This window comes from Sander lucioperca, chromosome 13 (genome assembly GCF_008315115.2).
Source record: "Sander lucioperca isolate FBNREF2018 chromosome 13, SLUC_FBN_1.2, whole genome shotgun sequence".
Lineage (NCBI taxonomy): Eukaryota > Metazoa > Chordata > Actinopteri > Perciformes > Percidae > Sander > Sander lucioperca.
In genome coordinates, this window is record NC_050185.1 from 21,250,829 (window position 1) to 21,272,110 (window position 21,282).

A 21,282-nucleotide genomic window follows, 5' to 3' on the forward strand; every position below is an offset into this window, starting at 1 on the left:
ATAAATATACACTTTTGATTTTGATTTTCTGTCAGTCAACATGGACACAACTATTGGGACACCCAACGAGGTGTGTGTTCCCTAATTTTTATAGAGGTAATTAACCCCTTAATGCGTGGAGACTAAAACAGTTATTGAAAAGAAAGTGTGATGTTGATATTTCAATCCTAGTGATTCAGCTGTGGGTGCTTGCTGCTTTCAAATCGGCTCTCTCAGCTCTTTCTGTCCCAGCCTCTGCTATCTCTCTTTAGAGGCCACTGTCACTGTCAACAATATGCAAAACCAAATATGAAACCTGATTTATGGGCTTCAAGATATCTAATACAATGAGTTGAAATCAGTATTAAAGAATTTCTACATCATGGGCATGAATACCTCTATTGAAATAATCACTGAAATTCTTCAAAACAAACAGGTACAACTCACTTAACACATAACCAACACCAATACAGCCTCCATGCAGTGCAATTTATGCTAATTAAGTAATTAGAAATGATTAGGAACAAGAAAAGCAGTGGAAAGAAAGGTGCAAAATGTGTTGACACTGTAGACAGTGTTTTTACATCTTCACAGCACTAATTATCAAAAGAACAGCAGCATCAGTTTTAACAATAACAATAATTCTAGTCATTTTTACAATAGTAAGTATTTACTTGGTTCAGATGGGAACTTCATCCAAAGAAGGCAGCAGGGCAGTCACTGGAGCTTGTGTACAGTAGCTACTAAACTCTGCATGTCCCTGTAAGTTATACTACTCTTCAGACTGACGGGATTCTCTGTTAGAGCAAGTAAGAGTGAAAAAGAGTCGGATCCAGAGAGAGAGAGAGAGAGAGAGAGAGATGGCTGATGCGCATAGTGCTGATGTGCAGTTTGAGAAGTCAGTTCTAGACGATAGGCTTGCAGACAGACAGGCAGGCGGGGAGTGAATGCTACTGTACTATTTCTCCTTTACTGCTTTGCCAATGGCTTTGGTGTTGCAATGGGTTTCTCATTTAGTCAGTGCCAAGCTGCACAGACTCTGATAAGGCTTCCCGAGCACACACTGATCCACTCTGCTGAATGTATGGTGAGGCAAACTGGCAGACAGATTTGCCTGTACTCAGGAAATCTAGAGACGTCATTTTAAATCACTGGGAGTTATGTATTAGCTTAGAAATGTGGGAGTCTCTTTAAACTATGAATCATCATCATGCTTTTTACATGGAATTATTGCTTACACTACAGATAACAAGCTCCCAAGAACCGTTTCATGTGGGATATTAATTTAGAAAGCGACAATGTTGTTTAACCCATCATTCTGACCATGGTATTTCACTCATGGTCAGCTTTGACAGCTTACAGCTGGTCCTATCAGCTGACTCATCTATTCCCTAACCACATTCCCACAGCCATTGAGGTCTTAATAACTTGACAGCTCATACTCTTACTCTGCTGATCATTCATGATGCTGCTGCTGCTGCTGCTGCTGCTGTTGTTGACCAAGGTTGCTGCAAATTCCCTCCACCTCCCCAGCCTCCTCCTGCTGTTCTTTGTAGATGGATGCTGTGCAAGCTTTTTTTGGATAATGGCTGGTTGGTTTTGTGCCATGGTTTCATATTTATGAAAATATACAGTATATCTATGTTTTTTTTAATTGCACTTCCCGCAGAATATCTCAAATGCTACTTGGATTCATCTGGGATGTGTCATCAGTCTTTTGCAGTCTTGTGCAATACTGCTGTAATTTGCTGTAATAAATGCTACTACAGTACAGTACTACTACTTCTGAATTTTGGGATGCAACTAAAGATTAACTTAAAGTTGGTTATGGTTGGCATATATCCTGCAATTAGCTAGTATCTTTCATTGTTACTGACATAGTCCACCTTTCCTTTGCAGGATTTAAGTTCAAGTTACTGTTTCTAGTTTTATCTCACTGATAGAAGACTCCCTGAACATTGATATCAGTCATACAGTCGTATCAAAGCTGTGTTATGCTACTGCTGTTGCTCCGCATTAAAAACATTCATGAACCATGAGGTGCCTTTCATTGTAAAGCAGCCTTAAGAAATGAAAATAACAAAGTTAACGCTAACTGCCATCGATCACTTAAAATGCATCTGCAGTTCAAGTTTTTTGATTACTAATTTAGTCTATAAAATGTCACAGAAGTTCACAGAACTCAAAATTAATTTAATTTATTTTGCCTAATCAGTAGTATTACATTTACAGTGATATAAAAAAGAATAAAGCAGCAAATCCTCACACTTGAACTGACAATTGTTTGGCATTTCTACTTTCTAAATCACACATCAGCATTATCTGAATTTACTCATTGCCTGCTAATGTTGGAGAGTAATGCAATTTTATTAATCATTAACCTTTAGTATTTTCAGTGACTTGTCTTTCTCACTTGTCATACAAAAGACTGTAACATGCAGGGATTTCCCTTACAAGTTAAACATACTGAATATACAGTATGCTAAATATTGAAATGATAAAGTTAAAGGTTAAAGTGTTTTCAGTCACAGAAGAAATTCGGGATAGACAATGAAGCTCACAGTAAGCCGATTAAAACAGCTGCCAACAGCGATTATGCAATATGAGGTTCTCCTGTGACTTGTGTCACCCTTCCCAGATTGGCTCAGCTCTCTTAGACCTTGCTGCCCTCAGGAGCAAAGAGTGTCCATCATATTCATAATTATCTGTAAGGGAGGTCCATCACCATCGCATATTAGCAGCACACAGACAGCATGGCAGTAAATAATCCCATCATTTCAGCCAGAGGAGGTCAGGCAGACATAAATTTAACACAGAGCACTTTTACATCCTGGAGGGCATTGTAGGGAGGTTTCATCATCTGATGGATTGGTACCTTTGATTCCCCTTGTCCTCCCTCTGTCTATTAGCCATAGCCAAGAACTTATCCAATAAGTACACATCTGAATTCTAGTAGATGTATCACTGCTTTGTACCATTTGAATTTCTTTACTGGGATTCTTAAGAAATTGTTCTGGTGACCAACAGTTTACAGCAGACCAGCAACAAATTAGTTTTGATGCCTTACTTGCACCATGCTCTGCTATTAAGAAATGCCTTTTTGTCAGGTCAGACCCATATAATTTTCAGTAAGAAAAAATGTTTTACACCATGTTCAGATTTTAATGCATTAAAATAAACATCATACACTTTCCTGACTCTTACATTTTCATCATTTTAGTTTTTTTAACGATTTGAAAGAAAAAAGAAATAAATATATATATATATATATAAAACTAGAGAATGTTATGTTGGGAATTTAATTTTAAAATAACATTTTCACACAGAGTTGTCTTCCACACAAACTCAGCCACGTTAGTTGTTGTTCATCAGCGTAACAGCATTACCTCTCACTACTGGAGAGAGCAACATTTGTAAAGTTACAAATTTTTTTGTAATAGAATTAATTATACAATGAAAACAAATAGTTTCACCATTGAGAGATTTGAACCTCTTTAATGTCCATCCTTTATTTTGTCCTCTCATACAATTAATTTCCTTTAGCATGACAGGGACTTCTTCTCTGGTTCTCCCTCCTTCTGTTTGTTTCCCCCTGCCTGACATTTATAAAGTGTGAGCTTGAAGGAAGCTCTGAGTGGGGAAGAGTAGCTCCGTCTCCGGGACATTGGGCATCCATGGTGCGAGCAGCTTCGGATCACTCACTTAAGCAGCTAACATTTCAAACGGGCAATAAAGAGAGTCCTGGTCCCTCTAGAACAATAAAACAGTGTTAGAGTCAGGGGTGGATGCACTGTAATACAGACAGATATTTCTCTGCCACTGCTGCTGCTGCTGCGCTCAGCAGTATAAGAGAGACTGACTCAAAGGACATTCACACCAGCAAAGAAATAGAGTGTGATTGACTGTAACATCCACTGTAACATTTGTAACATAACTTTCTCACCATGGCCAAAGGATAGAAAGTGTACCTGGAGTGGTAAGGAGGTCATTAGGGCATTATTTATCAACCTCTGTCATTGCATCAACATTGAAGGAACGTGTCTCCTCTAACAGAAGTCGTAATTGCCTTTTAAAATATTATTTTCTTTGACAGTAGATTTAGCTTTTAAATATCTTTTCACGCTATTTTTCACTTTCTATAGAAATTGTTGTAGGGGAAGAGTAAGTCTGAGCAAAGAGGGGATTGTTCTCTCCATATATGAGAAGATGTAAAACAGCGTGGGGTTGTTAATTTGTTTCTGTCCTTCCAGAGAAGGTTCAGGGATGAAAGCTAGGTGATGATCCCTCATGTCTGATCCATCTCACGCCTCATTCCTCCTGCAGGAATAACATTGAACAGGGATTTAGCCAAGACCTTGACTTGACTGCCTGCTTGCAGAGAAGAGTGCACACACGTCTTTGTTGTGTGGGTTTGTAAGTGTGTTGTAATAAGTAGAAGGGTAGCCATTGTTGAGACCTGTGTGTTATTTTGTGTTTCTTTGTCTTTTGTCTTCACTTGTGTAATCATGTGTGACTGTGAAAACATGTCAAATTTCATGTAATCCTCTCAGAAATAAACAGAAGATAACTGAGATGTATTGGATTGATGACTGCCGTTTATAACTTGCTGTTTTGACCTCCACAACCAAGCAAAACATCCCAACACTCTGATAGATGTACTTTTACATTACATGTCATTTAGCTAATGCTTTTATCCAAAGCGACTTCCAATTGTATATATGTCAGAGGTTACATGCATCTGGAGCAACTATGGGTTAAGTGTCTTGCTCAGGGACACATTGGTTGATGTATCGCAGTGGGAATCAAACCCGGGTCTCCCACACCAAAGCCATGTGTCATATCCACTGTGCCATCACCACCCGAATGTACTTGATTACCAGGTCTTAGTACGACAAATTAGAGGCCGTCCTAACCTAAACTAAAGGAGCTCCAGTCTCATAATTACGTATATGCTGTTATTCACTCCTGTATGCAATTCATCAACGCAAAAAAAAATGTTTTTCCAACAGCCTTGAAATTTTCTTTTAAACCCATCATGAACCAATGGAAAGCTGTTGTGGACCAATGTATATTAATCCATAGCTCAAAATAGTCTCCAACAAAGTCATTATTTACTCCTGTTTGAGTGACATTTCCCTAGAAATTACAATGCCCAACTGTTTTCGTAAATCATTCTGCCTGTATTAAAAATTAAACTATATATTTGTGACCCAAATTTTTGTCTTTAGTAGTAACCAATAGGCTCGGGGCTCAGTGTCGCAGACTGTAGGGAATTCAGAAAACGTTTAAAGATGGACTAATTTGTTGGTTTTGGTCTTTTCATGGTATTTGACAATAAGAAAAATGTGGAACAACAAAATGGCAGAGATCTCACTAAGTCAACAAAGTAGGTCGTACTGTATGTCACTACCTTCCAAAATGCCCCACATGAGTTTGTAATCGTCTACCACTGAGGCTAAGATCTGGTGAACCACTTGGTCAAAGTTAGGGAATGATCACACCCAATAGTAAGGCACATTAAACGGGTTCTGGTGGCTTTATGTTGCTTTATGTTGGGTTTTCCTTTAAAGTGCTCATATTATTCTCATTTTCAGTTTCATAATTGTATTTAGAGGTTTACATGGTTTAATTTTCAAAAAACACCATATTTTGTTGTACTGCACATTGCTGCAGCTCCTCTTTTCACCCTGTGTGTTGAGCTCTCTGTTTTAGCTACAGAGTGAGGCATCTCACTTCTGTTCCATCTTTGTTGGGAGTCGCACATGCGCAGTAGCTAGGTAAGCACAGTTAGCTAGTCAGTTGCAGAGTATTAGGGCGTGCCACGCTAGCAGCTAGATGAGCATTATAACGTGTGTTACAAAGTGACGCGCGTTCATCACGGAAGTAAAGGCTGGACTACAATAGAGCTGTTTGGAGCAGTTTGTGAACAGTGTTTTCTCTAGAAGATGGTAAGTCCCTTTGGGTTGGACTTTGGGCTTTTTCACTTGTAAACCTATAACGTGAACAAAAAGATATACAACACAATAAAGGAAAGGGAAAAGCCAAAAAGCATAATATGAGCACTTTAATATCAAGTTAAGTAGTTTTTGTCATTTCCACATACCAAGTATTTGGAAACAAAAATGTTGTTTTCCAACGTGCTAACACAAAAATACATGCATACCCAAATACACAAAAGCAATATATACATAAAAATAGCAAGTAAGAATAAAAACAGTGAAATTAGATTAAAAACAGTAAAATGATCTCCCAATGTAGGGGGCAGTTAACAACCATTACACCCATTACCCAGTTAAATCTATCTCCCGTCTGAAGGTCTCAAGCTGTTTAAACAAATCCCCATCCCTTTCTTTGTCTCAAGATGACTTATTTTTGTTTTTAGACTTTAGACAGAAAGCCAATTTTCATACATGGAGAGCAGTACGTGCAATAAAACAAGTCACGTTTTTTTCTTTACTAAAGCCCGGCTCGCTGTCCCAGTGTCAGGTCAAGCACTTGAGTTGAATGGAGAGCATGTAGTCTTAGAGGTTATTGAGGACTTAATCATGGGTCACCCTGAGCTTTTTTATGAGATAAGGAGGCTTTTGCACACCAGGAAACCGTGTGTGTGTGTGTGTGTGTGTGTGTGTGTGTGTTTACATATGCATAAGTATGAACATATTTGCATCTTTAATATGCACTTTAACATAGAGTACCACAGCAGGAGATATTTCCTTTCTGCTGTAGTCTAGTTGAACCCTTGTTGACTTCGCTGCAGTGACAGTTGTTCTAACAACTGTAGATCTGCTTTGCCAGCACTCCACACTGCTACTAGAGTTGGTGAACCAAAAGTTAGGAACAGTCTTTCTTTTAGGTGCATTCTGTTTCCTCATTTTGCATTCATTAGCTTTGATAGTTGTTGCGTTGTCAGCGGAGATTAGAGAATAAGATCCATTCCTGTGTACTCTCAGAGGGGGGTCTCCTGCTCTGCAGTGATCGGGCAGGGATGTCACCTAATGATTTATTCATATGGGAGAGTTTTTTTCACATTTTCGCTCTCATCACAATGCTTCTGACTTGCCCGTAGGCCTCGCAACCTCCAACCATCCTGTCAGTGTTCCTTGTGCTGTTATCAGACTCAGGTGATACTAAAGCAGAAGAGGGACACTGTAGAAAAAAAAGCAAAGGAAAACCTGCTTCCCTGCTCTCCATTAGTATCAACTCCCTCACTGCATGGCACAGATGCGTTTTGCATAACTATTGGCCTGTGATTAATTTGTGGTCTCTCATTTCCCTTCACATCCTCATCGGGCAAAGCCTTACAGAGACTCAGGAGCTAGAGGACCTGGTATGAAACATGAGCTCTAATCTCATAGCAAAGGAGGAACAGAAGCTTGATAGGGTCTAAATGAGGATGTTTACCTTTTGTTTTCATGTGGATTCAAGGATTACTTGTAATTAATTGGACCCCCTGTACCAAAAAGCTGTCAGACTAATTATGCAAACAAAAAATTTTTTTTTTTTAAATGAGTAAGCACGCACACACACACACACACACACACACACACACACACACACACACACACATGCCTATGTACAAATACACACATTATCTATCCCTCTTGCCCTCTTTCTTCTCCTCCATCTATAAAACACACAAACACATTCAATCCAATTTACAGCTACAATCCAAAGGCTTTAGCTTGCGTAATTGAGGTTAATCAAATGTCTTTTCTTTCATATCTGTGTGTTTGCTCTTGCAGGCAATGCGTGCACCATGTCAGAGTACAACCGGCTGAAGAGCATGCTGCTGGATATGCAACCAAAAGTGCTGAAATCTGGAGAGCAGAGCCAGCAGAGAAACATGGATGAGAAGAGAGCACTGGTGGACACCATGTTTAAATACCTGGATGTGGACCAGGATGGCCGGCTGGTCAGTGATGAGCTGGAAAAGGTGGGCATCAAGCTGAGATGGCCTGATTAATGGGATAGCTGTATGGATTGACAAACAAATGTTTAGGACTGATTGAGAAAGAATACATTTGAATAAGGGAGGTATATGCCTGGAATAAATCTTCCTGTAAAGGTTTTGCTAGGAGTGTCGGACTGTGGGATGGTTGCTGTATACCATCAATGTTTGTCAGTTTTTCTGAACATAAGAGCATTTATTATCTTACATTGATTATGTAAGAGTATGAGAGATTTCATACCTAATCCAAGACATTTGCCGTTTAGAAATAAAAATGTTATTTGAACTTATCTTGAAAACAGAATTATTTCCTGTTTTACTGAGATCCTCCACGCTACAATGTGAGCCTATCCCTTCTCACATTGGAAGACAGTTGATCGGATTTTTGTTCATTGTGTTCACCAGTTATTACTAAATGTTAAAGACCATGTGGTCAAACTATAATGTAGAATGAGCGACATGTGGCTGGAACATTGAATCATCCTGTTTAACAATGAAAAATGTTTACTGAGGTGGGCTTCCCACAAGGGTCTATAACAGTGGGGGAACATTAGACAGGATTGGCATTGATATTTGGAGGGTGAGAAAAATTAAATTAGTGTGGGCATCATCTGGTGTCAGGAAATGGGCATCAGAGATGGGTGTTAATTAGACTCCTCCCAACCAATGCTATGATCTCAGCGACTTCTGCCAGAATGCAGTGAACCATGTTAGAGTCACTGCTGACTGCAGACTGCAACCAGATTAATACATTGTCAAATGCTTTACATTCTTAATGTCTAACATTTAAAATGTGCTGTAGCTTTTTATCGGTACGTGGAAATTGAAAGAGAATGGCTATATGATGACACCGAAAAACAAGCTTATTAGAAGCTGAAGATTAATAAGTGCAACTAAATGTAGTCTCAAAAATGCCACAGTAATTAATCTTCTGTCATCTCTCTGCGGTTGTAAATGACAACATGCTTTGTCCTCTTTTAAAATTAAAAGATATGAGTGATTTCTGGCCTAGTTCTAGCGGCATAAATACATAATAAAATCTCTCTCTGGCAGAGCTCCACTAAAACATCAAGCAAATGATTTTGATCAATCACAGCTGGCAATTACTAATTCTGACATGTTGCCAGGAAATCTTTAGATATCACATTCTTATGCTGTAGGAATTCATAAATACAGTTTCACAGAGATAATGCTTTTAAGAACCATATGAATTCAAAGACGGATTTCAGTCATCCATCCAGACTGTCTCCATTTTGGGATCCATCGATTGTCACAGATGGTCTTAGAGGGTAAAGTTCTGTACTTTGGGTTTGAAATATTTTACCAAATGCTTAAGGACAGATCAGTCTGTCAGTGAACACATGACTGCAGTCTGCTGTAGGCAGCAAGAGGACAAAAAGTTTGTCACATCCCTTTATCTGCCATGTCACATGTGCAGCGCCATGTAGAATCAATTGGAGGAGATGAACAAGCACGCAGGCTGCTTTTTAAGGCTTTGAAATCATAGCCGAAGGAATTAAACAGCACGTTGTGAAAGTCTTATTAGCGTTTTGGCGTAAAAAATACCCATTATGTTAAAAAAAGGTAACAGAAAATAATTTAATTGCATTTCTTAAAATTAAAGAATCTTAATAAAGTAATAAAGACAGCTTTGTAGTGTGGCATCACTAGTCATACAAGTCAGCATCTCGTGTCTCAGATTATTACTGAGTTACCACTGGTCTATTTTGTACATTTCATTTCGATACACCTGCCTTGTTTGCTGTCTGCCTGCAAGACTCCTTAGGCCCCTGACACACTAACCCGACGGCCGACCGTTGGCAGAAAAGGCAGTCGGACTGATCAGTCTGCTCCCAGAGGTCCAAAAAGTGCACTAATCTGTATTGTTGCCCAAAAAATTAAAACCGGCAGCTGATTGGACGAACGTGTCACATGGGTCTGGCTGCTCCCGGATTTTTCAACCGGCATAATGGCGGCTCGTTCAGAATACGATCTCATATTTTACAAAGATAGTTCACCGAAACGTGTTTCTGAAAACATTTTAAGCGAGAAATAGGCCATGCAGTTGCTGAATCTGTCTTCATTTCAGATCGACAAAGGTCAGTTTAAAAGATTTTCTCCAGATTTTGAGAGGCTTAGTCATGCTCATCCCGCTCCTCATTTCCGAGTGAGCACTCCACCAATCAGATTGGTCATGGAGTCCGACTGCCCGGCCTCTGACGCAACATGTCAGGTTGGCCAAATGAAGGTCGACGGCACGAAACACACCGAACAGACTCAAGTCACCGACCTCGCCAGACTGTCCGACGGCCGATAATCGGGTTGGTGTGTCACTGCCTTTATTGACTCAACTGCTGACTCAGAACTGTTTTCTTCCTGAGATTTAGGTTTTTTTTAGAGAGTAGAAAGAAAACGGGAAATATTGAGAAAATAGGTCAAAGGCAAACAATCACCAAATCAATGAAATCATTTATAAATAACCCTGAAACTAAATCAGTATCTATGGCTAACTAAAAATAATCAGTAGGAAAAAAAAAATGTTTTCCAAAAGTCAAGCTCAGTACAGCTATAAGTTCACTTTCAACACATGTTGCTAAAAATACTGTATATGAATCAATCAAGCCTCAACTAACTGTACCGTTCTTAGTTAACAATATTAGGTCAATATAATGATTCACAAATTCAAATGAACACAAACAGCTCCCTCGCTCTGTTTTAAGATGACTAAAAGTATTTTCACCTGCAAATCCCTAAATGTTTTTTTACTGGGTTAGTACAGTATTCCCCAAATTTCCTTTTGTGAATGCTGAACACATTTATTGTCTTATGCTTTTAAATAGTAACATCAGTCTGTATCTTTGCTGTACAAACACATTCATTTACTTTGCAGAGATCGCTTCTGTTTTTGTTCAGGGTTTTTTTACCTGCAAATGTAATGAGCTGGATTGGGAAATTCCCCAGTAAGTATGAGCGCTTTAATAAAATGATCCTCCGTAAGGACATTCAGCTTTCCAGCACGAGGAACCTTTTGACAAAGATAGTCCTGCACTTTTCTTAGTAAATACTTTTTTTTTTTTTTACAACATCAGCAGCTTTAACAGAATAAAGTGCTACTGGTGTTATTGAGCAGAAGCTGAGCCTTTTGTTTATCTCCCTAAAACTGCTTCACATCACCTATTCAAAGATGGTTCCCCTGAGAAGGACGCACCGCTACAGTGGAAGAGATGGCTCATAAATGACAAACAATGGAGGAGTGAGTGGTGCGTCTTCCCAGGGAAGCATCTTTGAACTAACTCAAGTGCAGTGTACACATGTATGTAAGCAGTAAAAGTAGAGATTTTCTTAAAATGGAAAGCAATCAGAAACAGCACTTTCATGACATATTACATATTTAACCCACCACTTTCAAACAGAATAAAATTATTCTCAGAATGAGTCTGTTTCTGTGATTTGGTTGTTTATGTACAATAAGGCATTTTCCGTCTGATGGAAGTCTTATTCTAATTATTGGGGGAATGAAAATCCCACTCTAAACACTCGGTTGACTATTCAGGGTGGCAATTTATTTCAAATCACTACTGCTTCTGCTGGAAACCCAAATGATTTCTTCTTGTAGCACTTGGAACAGCAACTTTTGAAAGCTTTCATGAGAAGGCTCAACTGTAGGTTTAATCACTATTTTGTTGTATTGTTTTCTAAAAAAAAACAGCAAAGTCACAATTTAGATAATATACAATAACTCAGATATGTTAAACGCAGAATGTAGGCAAATGTGAGGTTTTCATTACAGACCGATTGTATTATTCTTCACTTCGATACTTTAAGAAACAGTGCAGCTGTTTATATTCATAAAAAAATGTCATGGCAACCCTATTAGAATGACACTGACATTTTAAATGTGTGTAGTATCTCTCCCTTTAAAAATGTCAGATTTACATTTATACCGAATGTGCATAATGTGGTTCTATCTCACAGCAGATAGCTTAGAATAAAAATGAAAGCAAGAGAGAATAGATAAGTAAAGGCTATGATAAGGTGTGAGAATTGTGTAGCTGTGAATGATGGTTACCTATGTCACCTCGCTTTCCCACAAGTTCTCCGTACAGTTTTTTTTCTTCAGCTATATGATTGAACACAGCATGCATGTTTGTGTGTGTAGATCTCTATGAAAGAGCACCTGGAGGACAGCCTGCTGGAGTGCACCATGCAGGACCTGCTGCGCTATGACGACTACAACAACGACGCACACCTCAGTCTGCATGAGTTCTACACAGCTTTCCGTGAGTCTTTATCGTTCTTATTTTCTTCCATTTTCCTTTACTGTCAGAAAAAAGAGATACAAAGTATTTGTCCCAGAGACCATGTTATCCTGTAAAACTATCTATCATTCTTTAAAATCTGTCTGCTTTAAAAATGTAAAACAGTACAGTTTGCCACTACATTTCTTTATAATTGTACATACTTAAATCCTATCTGCCTATGTACATTTTGTGCTTAAGCTACATGCCCAGTTTGCACTCTGTGGTTAATTAGTTAGCTTTAGTTGACAAACCCTGCAATACATATGTCACCCTTGCTTTTAACAACTAAAAACACAGCTTCCTGTTACCACTGTTTACATCCTGATGACCTCCCATCCAGTCAGCCTCTCCATAGCAGCCATCAGGATAAAAGTGTTTCAGCCACAGATAAATTGATAATTGCACACTAGCCCATGTGCCCAGACCCAGCCATGACTATAGCATTTGGAACAGTCATAATAGCCTTTGGGGTTTGGGCTGAGCAGCAGCTGAGAGCACAGGCAGGTTCCACCTTATTAAGACCAATAATCGCAATACCACCACAAATTTTACCGTAGCATCAGCATCAAAATTGCGCCATGGCAACCTGCTGCAACTGCTTCTTTCAAACTCACACTTTGTATTTTCTTCTTTTTCTCTTCCATATCTCACATTAAACTGCAGTAAAATAAACCTAGATCTGAATCCAAAGCAGTGATAAAATCCAGTAAAGTTGATGAATCCAGCAGTTAGCTGTGGCAGGTGGCCATTTCTAAGGCGCTACCTTCAGCTTGTGCGGGTCCATTAAGCCTCACCACTAATTTAGCCTCCTAATGACTGGTTTTAGTGGGAACCATCCTGCTATTATTCCGTTACACTCCCCTCACCTTCCAGATGGGCAGTGAGCAGACATTGCATGGTATTTATCTACCTACAGGTTACAGGCCTGCCTGCAGGGTTCTGGGCCGTGTTTGTCAATGCATTTTATGTTTGACAAGCAGTTGAAGAAATGGGTCGGGACCAATAAAACAAGCTATTGATCAGATGACCCTCAAGGTTAACTATTGGGCTGGAGAAAGGCAACACCAATTGGGAGTAGTTATTTTTGAGTGGTGCATCTGGTGTTCTGGATAATGTTGATTTTGTGTGTGTGTGTGTGTGTGTGTGTGTGTGTGTGTGTGTGTGTGTGTGTGTGTGTGTGTGTGTGTGCGTGCGCGCGCGCGCGTGCATGCGTGCATGCGTGTGTTGTGTTGTGTTGTGTGTGTGTTTGTTCGTTCCTGGGATGCAGTCAATGCTCTCCCCAGTGAGCGGTCTGGGAAGCAGAGCAGCCAGCCAGGAATCACAGGTGTGTTTAGCAAGGTGGAAATTTACAATACGGTCGTCAGCTTGGAAAATACAATACTAATAACAATAGACCTTAATGATGTGAGAAGATATTTTGCCCTGGTTGATATTCTACTGTCAGGCCAATTGTCTGATCTGAGGTGAAATGCATTTGAAATCTAAGCTTTGGCCGTGTTTTGGAGACCCTATAATATGTTGGAGAAAATTTACTCAGGAATCCTTCTTTAGTTTTCATCCTTCTCCTCTGTTGATACTTTCTATCTTTTCGGCGGCTTTGATGTAAGAATCAAAACCCAAAAAGACAACTCCAGCTTCATTGTTGCTCCTAGAGTCACTGAACTTGTGCTGTTAAGAAACTGTGATTGTGTTGTCTTGTTCGCTTTGTTGTCTTACACCATACACCCTAACAAGCACACCGCTCAAGCTCTGTTCTGTTGCCACCCAAATCTATCAATTAATTTTTATTTGTCACATAAATCGTACAAGGTACACTTCCAGTGAAATGGTTTTTTTTTAAGATTATTTTTTGGGGGCTTTTCCCTTTATTTGAAAGTGGATAGATAAGAAAGGGGGAGAGAGATGGGGGATGACATGCAGCAAAGGGAAGCAGGTCCGATTCGAACCCTGCGCCGCTGCAGGACTCAGCCAACATGGGGCGAACGCTCTTACTGGGTGAGCTAGAGGCCGCCCCACTTCCAGTGAAATGTCCCATCATTTGAATGGTTTACATTTGAAAAACCTTGACCGGCCAGACTAGAGTCAGCAGGAGACTGGTGAGTTGATTTCCCTATCCTAATAAGCGACTCGTTGTTGTGCTCAGCCTTCATTTACAACTGTTACAATTCAATAGTTATTAGCACTATCAGATCAGCTCTTGAGGCTACTTTGGAGTACACTGAAGTAAAAACTAACATTTGTATCACTTACATGTATTGATTCCAAAATGCTTTAAGGTGTGTTCAAAAAACACTGATGACCCACATTACTACTGAACCGTACTAACTACTAAACCGTGTATTGATAAATTGTTTCTTAATAGTGCTTGTCAGAGGGCTAAAGTGACATCACAATTAAATTCACAGTATATAAAGCTAAATTTCGAATTCTACTTGAGCTGCAACCAATGATTATTTTAAAGATTATCTTTCTGGGCATTTTAGGCCTTTAATTCCACAGGACAGATGAAGACATGCAGCAAAGGGCCGCAGGTCGGAGTCAAATCCGCGACCGCTGCCTCGAGGAGTAAACCTCTATATATGTGCGCCTGGTCTACCAACTGAGCTAACTGGGCCACCAGTTATCAATTAATTTGTTGGTAGTTTTTTAATTAATCTTTTATTTTGTTAGAAATTAGTGACAAATGTCCATCACAAGTTTCCAGAACATAATGTAACATCCTGGGATTGCTTGTTTTGTCCTACCAACAGTCCAGACCCAAATGGTATTTGGTTTACAGTGATTAAAAAACCCCAGAGAGAATTACCTCTTGTTCTATGCTCTATGACAATAATTAACCTTTTCTTGGCCATAGAGCATATTGCAGGACAGCGATAACAGTATAATGACTTTAAATCAGCTCTGTAGTGTCCTGGTGTATGGTTTCACAGGGCTCTGTTTCCTAACATTTATTACAGTGTCAGCATTGTGTAGGAGTGTATGGCTTGTACACGTGCCCTTTGTATCTGTATTAGAACCACTGTAATTACGCAATAATAAATGTGCAGGAATTTGCCTCACGGACATTGGCACTAATGCCAGAGCAGAGATGATTCACATTAACAATTTGGTAAAAGACAACAGTGCATTAGCACTGAAGCTGATAGGTGAGCAGGTGCATTGAGATATGTCTCAAGCCTGCAGATATAATATATCAAGGTCAGAGCTCCTTTGTGGATACAAGTGTCGTATATATGAAGGTGCCCTGCTGTGATACATGGACTGCGCATGCATTATGTATGGCAAGTAACCTCTTGTAAATGTGAAGTCTGAGAGGTCTGTGGTATTGCGATGATATGTTTGTATCATTTTACAACATTTAGCTATTCAAATGAAAAGATACCTAGACAAATGGAATTACAAACTAGAAGAATCTCTTATTGAAAGTTTTGTTTTTTATATTTTTGTATCTGATGTGAAACTTGAATGAATGAATAAATGACTGTATGAATGAATGGTTGTAATTATGTGTTATAGCACACATGGGCTCACAGTACTACTGTTGTAGCTGCTCAACCATGTGTTATTTTTTTCTGATATGATACCAGTTTAAAGGTACAATATGTAACTTTTCTGCATTAAAATGTCTAAAAACGACCATACCTATGTAATATATTTTTTTGAGTTGTGTAGTTACACTATCCCAAATGTTTCCATCAAATGGCAAACCCAGAGAAATCTGTTATTTTATTTTCAGACACGTCACGTTTCATTTAGTCGCCCGTCAGTGGCGTCATAACCTTTCACCATCTAGTTACTCGTAACTTCCGTCAGAACATGGGCACCCAGATGATACGTTCGAGAGTAATTGTAAATCATACAATGTCACAGAAAAAAATACTGGTAACACTGCTTTTTCTGCCAAAATGCATCATTTTGTGATTAATAACATGCCACTTTGCAACACAGTAATACAGCAGAAACCTTATTTATTGATACATATCAATATTAATCCAGCTTAATTTTACTACAGTGTATGTGCTGGTTGACAAGTAGCTAACATTAATGCTAGCTAATGCTTGGGGGATAACATCATAGGGTTACAACATCGTTCAACACGCTCATCAAGTTATTAGTAGTATGGTTGTTTTGACCATGGATAAAAGCAGCACTGCGCAAACCCACGAATAAGTTCACTAGTAACGTTAACGTTAGCTGTATAGATGGACAATTAATCTAATGCTAATTTAGCCAGCTAGCACACTCCGCTCTGCCTGCCTCACTCCCCCGGCACAAAGAGACATCATTCGGGATGATAGCTGACAACACAGCCGGGACATGTAGCAATAGCTAGTTACCGTTAACCCCAACCGGTGCTTACGACGATAACGCTAGTTTAATGAAGCGTCGGGAAACAGAGAATATCAGACCCAGGCATCCTAGTCACAACATCGGCCAGCCATAATGTTAGCTAGTTAGCTACGTCTCCGTAAACGCTAACGGTGTTTGTACCGAAAATCTCCTCCCTGCCGAATTTCTCCCCCCTTCGCGTTTAGCTGTCTTTACAGTTAGCTAGCTAAATTAACCCGACAACAGGTGTGTTAAGCACCAAAACGAAAAGTGAAGAAAAGTAAAGGGGGAGATCAGGCAGCTGGGAGATGTTCTGCTGCTGCACAACAGGCATCGAACATCATCGCCATCGCGGAGAATCCCCACCCACACCCATCTCTCAGCCTCGTTGAGTAGCTAGCTAGCATTACAACAAACCCCGTCCGCCCGGTAAAATCCAAAAGGTGACGACACACAAGTCTAAACACTTGAAGTGAAGTCATTACACACCAATGTCAGGATCTATACACCGAAGCAGTGTTATCGGCTGTTACCCTTCAATTTTATCGCTATGAAACTAGAGGCCTCATTGTGTTATTATGGTCAAAAAAGTCAAAAGTTGTCTTTGATGCAAAAACTTTGGGACTGTTGGAGACCCTCCAGATCCTGCAGAGACCAGCATGAAAGCAGCAGATCAAAAATAAATAATGATGGTCATGAATTCAAACTAATGCCCCAGAGCTGTGCTCCAATGCCAGCCCACTGGTTGTTTATTTTACTAAATGTTCATGATTGACTCTGGGTCATCAAACCGGCAAATTGGGAGAGCAACAGAGGAGTAAAGGATAAACACCTATAGAGAGAGGACATCTGAGAAGACAGCAGGGAGATGGTGGGAAGTTTTAAAGACAGAGAAGAGAAGAAAAGTGAAGGAGAGCAGAACGAGATGTTGGCAAGATTTTAGGTTATTTATTTTTGATAGATCCCTATTAGACTAAATATTACTGAAATGTTTGTGGTTCTAATTGTTTCTTGAAGTTACCGATCTTCCAACTGCAAGTTTTCTCTAAAAAAAAAAAATTGTAAGTATTTTGATAGCTTTAAAATTGATGTCAAGGTTGCTGATTTCCTCATCAGAGTGATTTAGAAAGTTAACTATGATTATTGGACTAATAGCGATTTACTTGAGCACCTAACTATACAGTTGCAGAACTTGTTAGTGTATGTTAAAAGAACTATTAGTTGTTAAGGTGGCGCGCAATGAGCCAGTGGTCCTGCTTTTAATTACCTGCAAAAACACACAGCTGGTGAGCTTCTAATTAGGACCAGGCTAGTTCTTTCTTGTTCCTGTTCCTCCATCTTTCTCCCACATGCAGTTCTCCCCTTCCAAGCTTGTTCTCCCCCCACTGTGAGTCTTATTTGTTTTCCATGAGTCCTATTAATAGTGGAATTATATGGAGATGCTGGGCTGCACTGGCGGTGCCACTCAGCAGGTCTGATTAATCAAGAGAGTGAAGTAGCGTGGTCAGGAAAGAGGAGGAGGAGGAGGAGGAGGAGGAGGAGGGAATGAAATAGAGGAAGATGAGATAAAAGCTAGTGGTGGAAAAAGGGAGAATATACTTTTCTACCTCTCTGGAGGGGAATGTCCAGCAGGGGAAATGAGAGAAAGTAGAAATAGAGGAAAGAAAATGAGATGGTTTTAATTGGTCTGCTGGTGAGAGACAATGAGCAGCCAGTGTCAGATAAAGGTCAACAGGTTTGTTGTTTGAAGAGAAGGATGTATACAGGTGTGTATGTGTCTTTATCTACCTACAGGTTACAGGCCTGCCTGTAGGGTTCTGGGCCGTGTTTCTCAATGCATTTTATGTTTAACAAGCAGTTGAAGAAATGCTTTGGGATAAATAAAACAAGCTATTGAAGGAGTAATTATTTTTGAGTGGCGCATCTGGTGTTCTGGATAATGTTGATGGTGTTGAATGTGTGTGTGTGTGTGTGTGTGTGTGTGTGTGTGTGTGTGTGTGTGTGTGTGTGTGTGTGTGTGTGTGTGTGTGTGTGTGTGTGTGTGTGTGTATGTGTCTGAAAGAGTTTGCTTGTGTTTGTACATGATGTAGTTGTGTGTTTTTGTGCAAATGTACTGTACTAAGTGTGTCTTTAAAACCACATAGGGGTTATATGTGAATTTATCTCATGTGATGTGAATAAATAATCACTTGAAAATCACACATGGAATTGGGATTTTACATGTAAAAAAAATGTGCGTTTTTATAAGGGCAACATTACATGAAACTACTGTACATAGAAATGCTGAGTAGTACACTTTTGTTTAAAATGAAGCATGGGTCTATAACATCTGGAAATGTCTGAATCAGCAAAACATTTCATTTATCCACGACTATGAGTTGTTTTCTTTCTATTTAAATCATTAATTTTCAGAGTGATGGTAGTCTGTGGTTTCCACTGCTGTTGTATAATCTGATGGGAGTGGGCACAAAGGAGCGCCTGAAGCACTCAGTTTTGGACCTGAGACGGATGATGCAGTGGCTGAATGAGCTGCCCATCTGCCACAGCTTGTCATGGAGAGCATGAGAGGGGTTATCCAAGATGGCTTTGATTTTGTCCTTCATCCTCCTCTCTGCCACTGATTCTAGACTATCCAGTTCCAGCCTGACCACAGAGCTGGCTTTTTGTTGATTTGGACCCCAAGGTACCTGTATATGAGTCCACCCTCTCCACTTTATCTCCCTGGATGGTAACCAAGACCTCCTGTTTCTCTGGTAGTCCAATGCCAGCTCTTTGGTCCTGCTGATATTGAGCTTCAGGTGATTGTTGTTGCACCATGCGACAAAGCTCTCTTATCAGTCCTCTATAGTGCTCCTGAGAAGTCATTGGAAAACTGTGAACCGGAAGAGGTGTAGGGAGTGAAGTGGAATGACGCCAGTACGGTTTCTCGAGGTGCACCGTGATGCTTAACACGAAGTCAGAGGCACAGCCATCAAAGATTAACAGAGAAAAGCAAGCAAATCTTTGCATTTATGGAACTGTAGTCTTGCATTGCCAGACCCACCTCCACAGTGCTGGTGAGGAGGGACTGGCTAGTCCACACAGCATTCTGGGATGGGAGAAAAACGTGCTCTGGTTTATTGGCATTTCTTTAAACCAATCCCAATCGTCTTGGGTGGTGTTAAGGGACGGTCTGAGCAACGGTGCCTCTGCAAAATAACCTCGGGCAGGAACTTGTTTTGGTGGAACATGTGTACGTTCAAAAGTTGTTTTAGTCGTGCAACAGAAAACTCAGATTGGACAGATAGTCTAGCTAGCTGTCTGGATTTACCCTGCAGAGATCTGAGGAGCAGTTAACCATAGTCCTCATAAATCTATCATATTCACACATGGCATGGTATTAACAGACTAGTAGACAATAATAGATAATATTGTCATAGTTAAAGTGTATTAATCTCAAGGGGGACATTTGCGTGCATTACTCATGCCTCAGAATCATATGTACCTGAACACTACACTTAGAGACACCCACGTAAAAGCACCCCTCTTCATCCTTACATGTACAATACATATGATAGATGGACTTATGGGTAAGTGCATCCCTGTAATCAGTGGGGTATTCAGAATTGCTATGGCAGAGGACTTCTTCTATTTAGTTTTCCATTTTTTAGTAGTAGTAGTATAGTAGTATTGTTTCGTTGAATCAACTAATCACGTATTCACTTCCAACCCTGTCTCATAGAAATTATATAGTACTGATTTGTTTTACCAAAAAAAAGAAACATAATTGCAGCCTCAATTATGTTCACAGGCAGTGCAACGATTTAGTTCGCATAGAAGTTGCAGGGAGTTGGGTGCTCCTGAAATACCAGAGTTCACATCCGGAATCCCTTGTGTGGTTAGGTTTAGGCAATAATAGCACTTTGGTTAAGGTAAAGAAAAGATTGTGGTTTCTTTAAAATGTTAATAAAGTAAAGATCATGCTTCAAGTCACTGCAGACTTTTTGTATTAAAGGTGCCGTAGGTAGGATTGCGAAGGACTTAGCCAAACAATTTGAACGTCGACAACTTCTCAGTCCCTCCCCCCTTTCCGCTAAAGTCCAACACGGTTTCCTAAGCCCCTCCCCCCACAAGGGAGAATGAATGCGTGTGCATGAGCAGTGATTGACACGCAGAGCCGGATTAACCATTAGGGCAACTGGTCACTTGCCCAGGGGCACAGGACATCTAAGGGGCCCTGGGCTCCGTCAAATATTATGTTAGATCACATTATAAACGCAGTCCTCACTTTCCTAATTATATGCAGATTTTTGCAACCCGTTCAATCAAAATATTATGTTTAATCACGTCAAAAACAGTGTCTGTAGCTTCCTGCGCAGCCAGCGAGCTGTCACAGACCGTGGTAAAGTTGGTTTTATATTGGAAGGTCAAGCTGCATTATAGATTTTTCGAATGTGTCGAATATCCAACGTCCAATATAAAACCAACTTTTTTACCACGGTCTGTCACAGCAAGTCTGCTGCGGTGTGGTGGCCCTGCATCCCGGCAAAGACTGGAGCAACTGAGCTGCACCCCGAGCCTCTGAAAGTGAAGTCAGTTTCCCCAGGTGAAATTTAAACACACGTTTAATTTAAAGTTAAATTTGTAATGAATGCAACGTATGCTAAAGGCGTGTCAGCATCAACAGCACGTCTGTTGCGTCAAGCCAAAAGTCAAATCGCTCCCTTGTGATTTGTAAGAGCATTC

General features: G+C 40.0%; 1 protein-coding gene and 2 long non-coding RNA genes across 5 annotated transcripts in view; 2 read left to right on the forward strand and 1 right to left on the reverse strand.

Annotated features, from left to right (window-relative positions):
• On the reverse strand, window positions 1-21,005 carry LOC116056061. Its single transcript, XR_004106469.2, has 3 exons — window positions 20,708-21,005; window positions 8,846-8,855; window positions 1-11 (listed from the first exon to the last, which is right to left on the reverse strand). It is a non-coding gene; the product is annotated as an uncharacterized LOC116056061 (long non-coding RNA).
• The window catches only part of fstl4 (follistatin-like 4), a 232,548-nt gene that overhangs the window by 146,056 nt on the left and 65,210 nt on the right, over window positions 1-21,282 (forward strand). For all 3 annotated transcript variants that reach the window (XM_036008851.1, XM_031308195.2, XM_036008850.1), the window contains exons 5-6: window positions 7,722-7,912; window positions 12,087-12,207. In XM_036008851.1, coding sequence (XP_035864744.1) covers window positions 7,722-7,912; window positions 12,087-12,207 — 312 coding nt within the window. The remainder of the gene's footprint in view (window positions 1-7,721; window positions 7,913-12,086; window positions 12,208-21,282) is intronic.
• The window catches only part of LOC118496592, an 8,502-nt gene continuing 8,198 nt past the window's right edge, over window positions 20,979-21,282 (forward strand). Inside the window, exon 1 of the long non-coding RNA XR_004899186.1 lies at window positions 20,979-21,036. This is a non-coding gene — a long non-coding RNA (uncharacterized LOC118496592). The remainder of the gene's footprint in view (window positions 21,037-21,282) is intronic.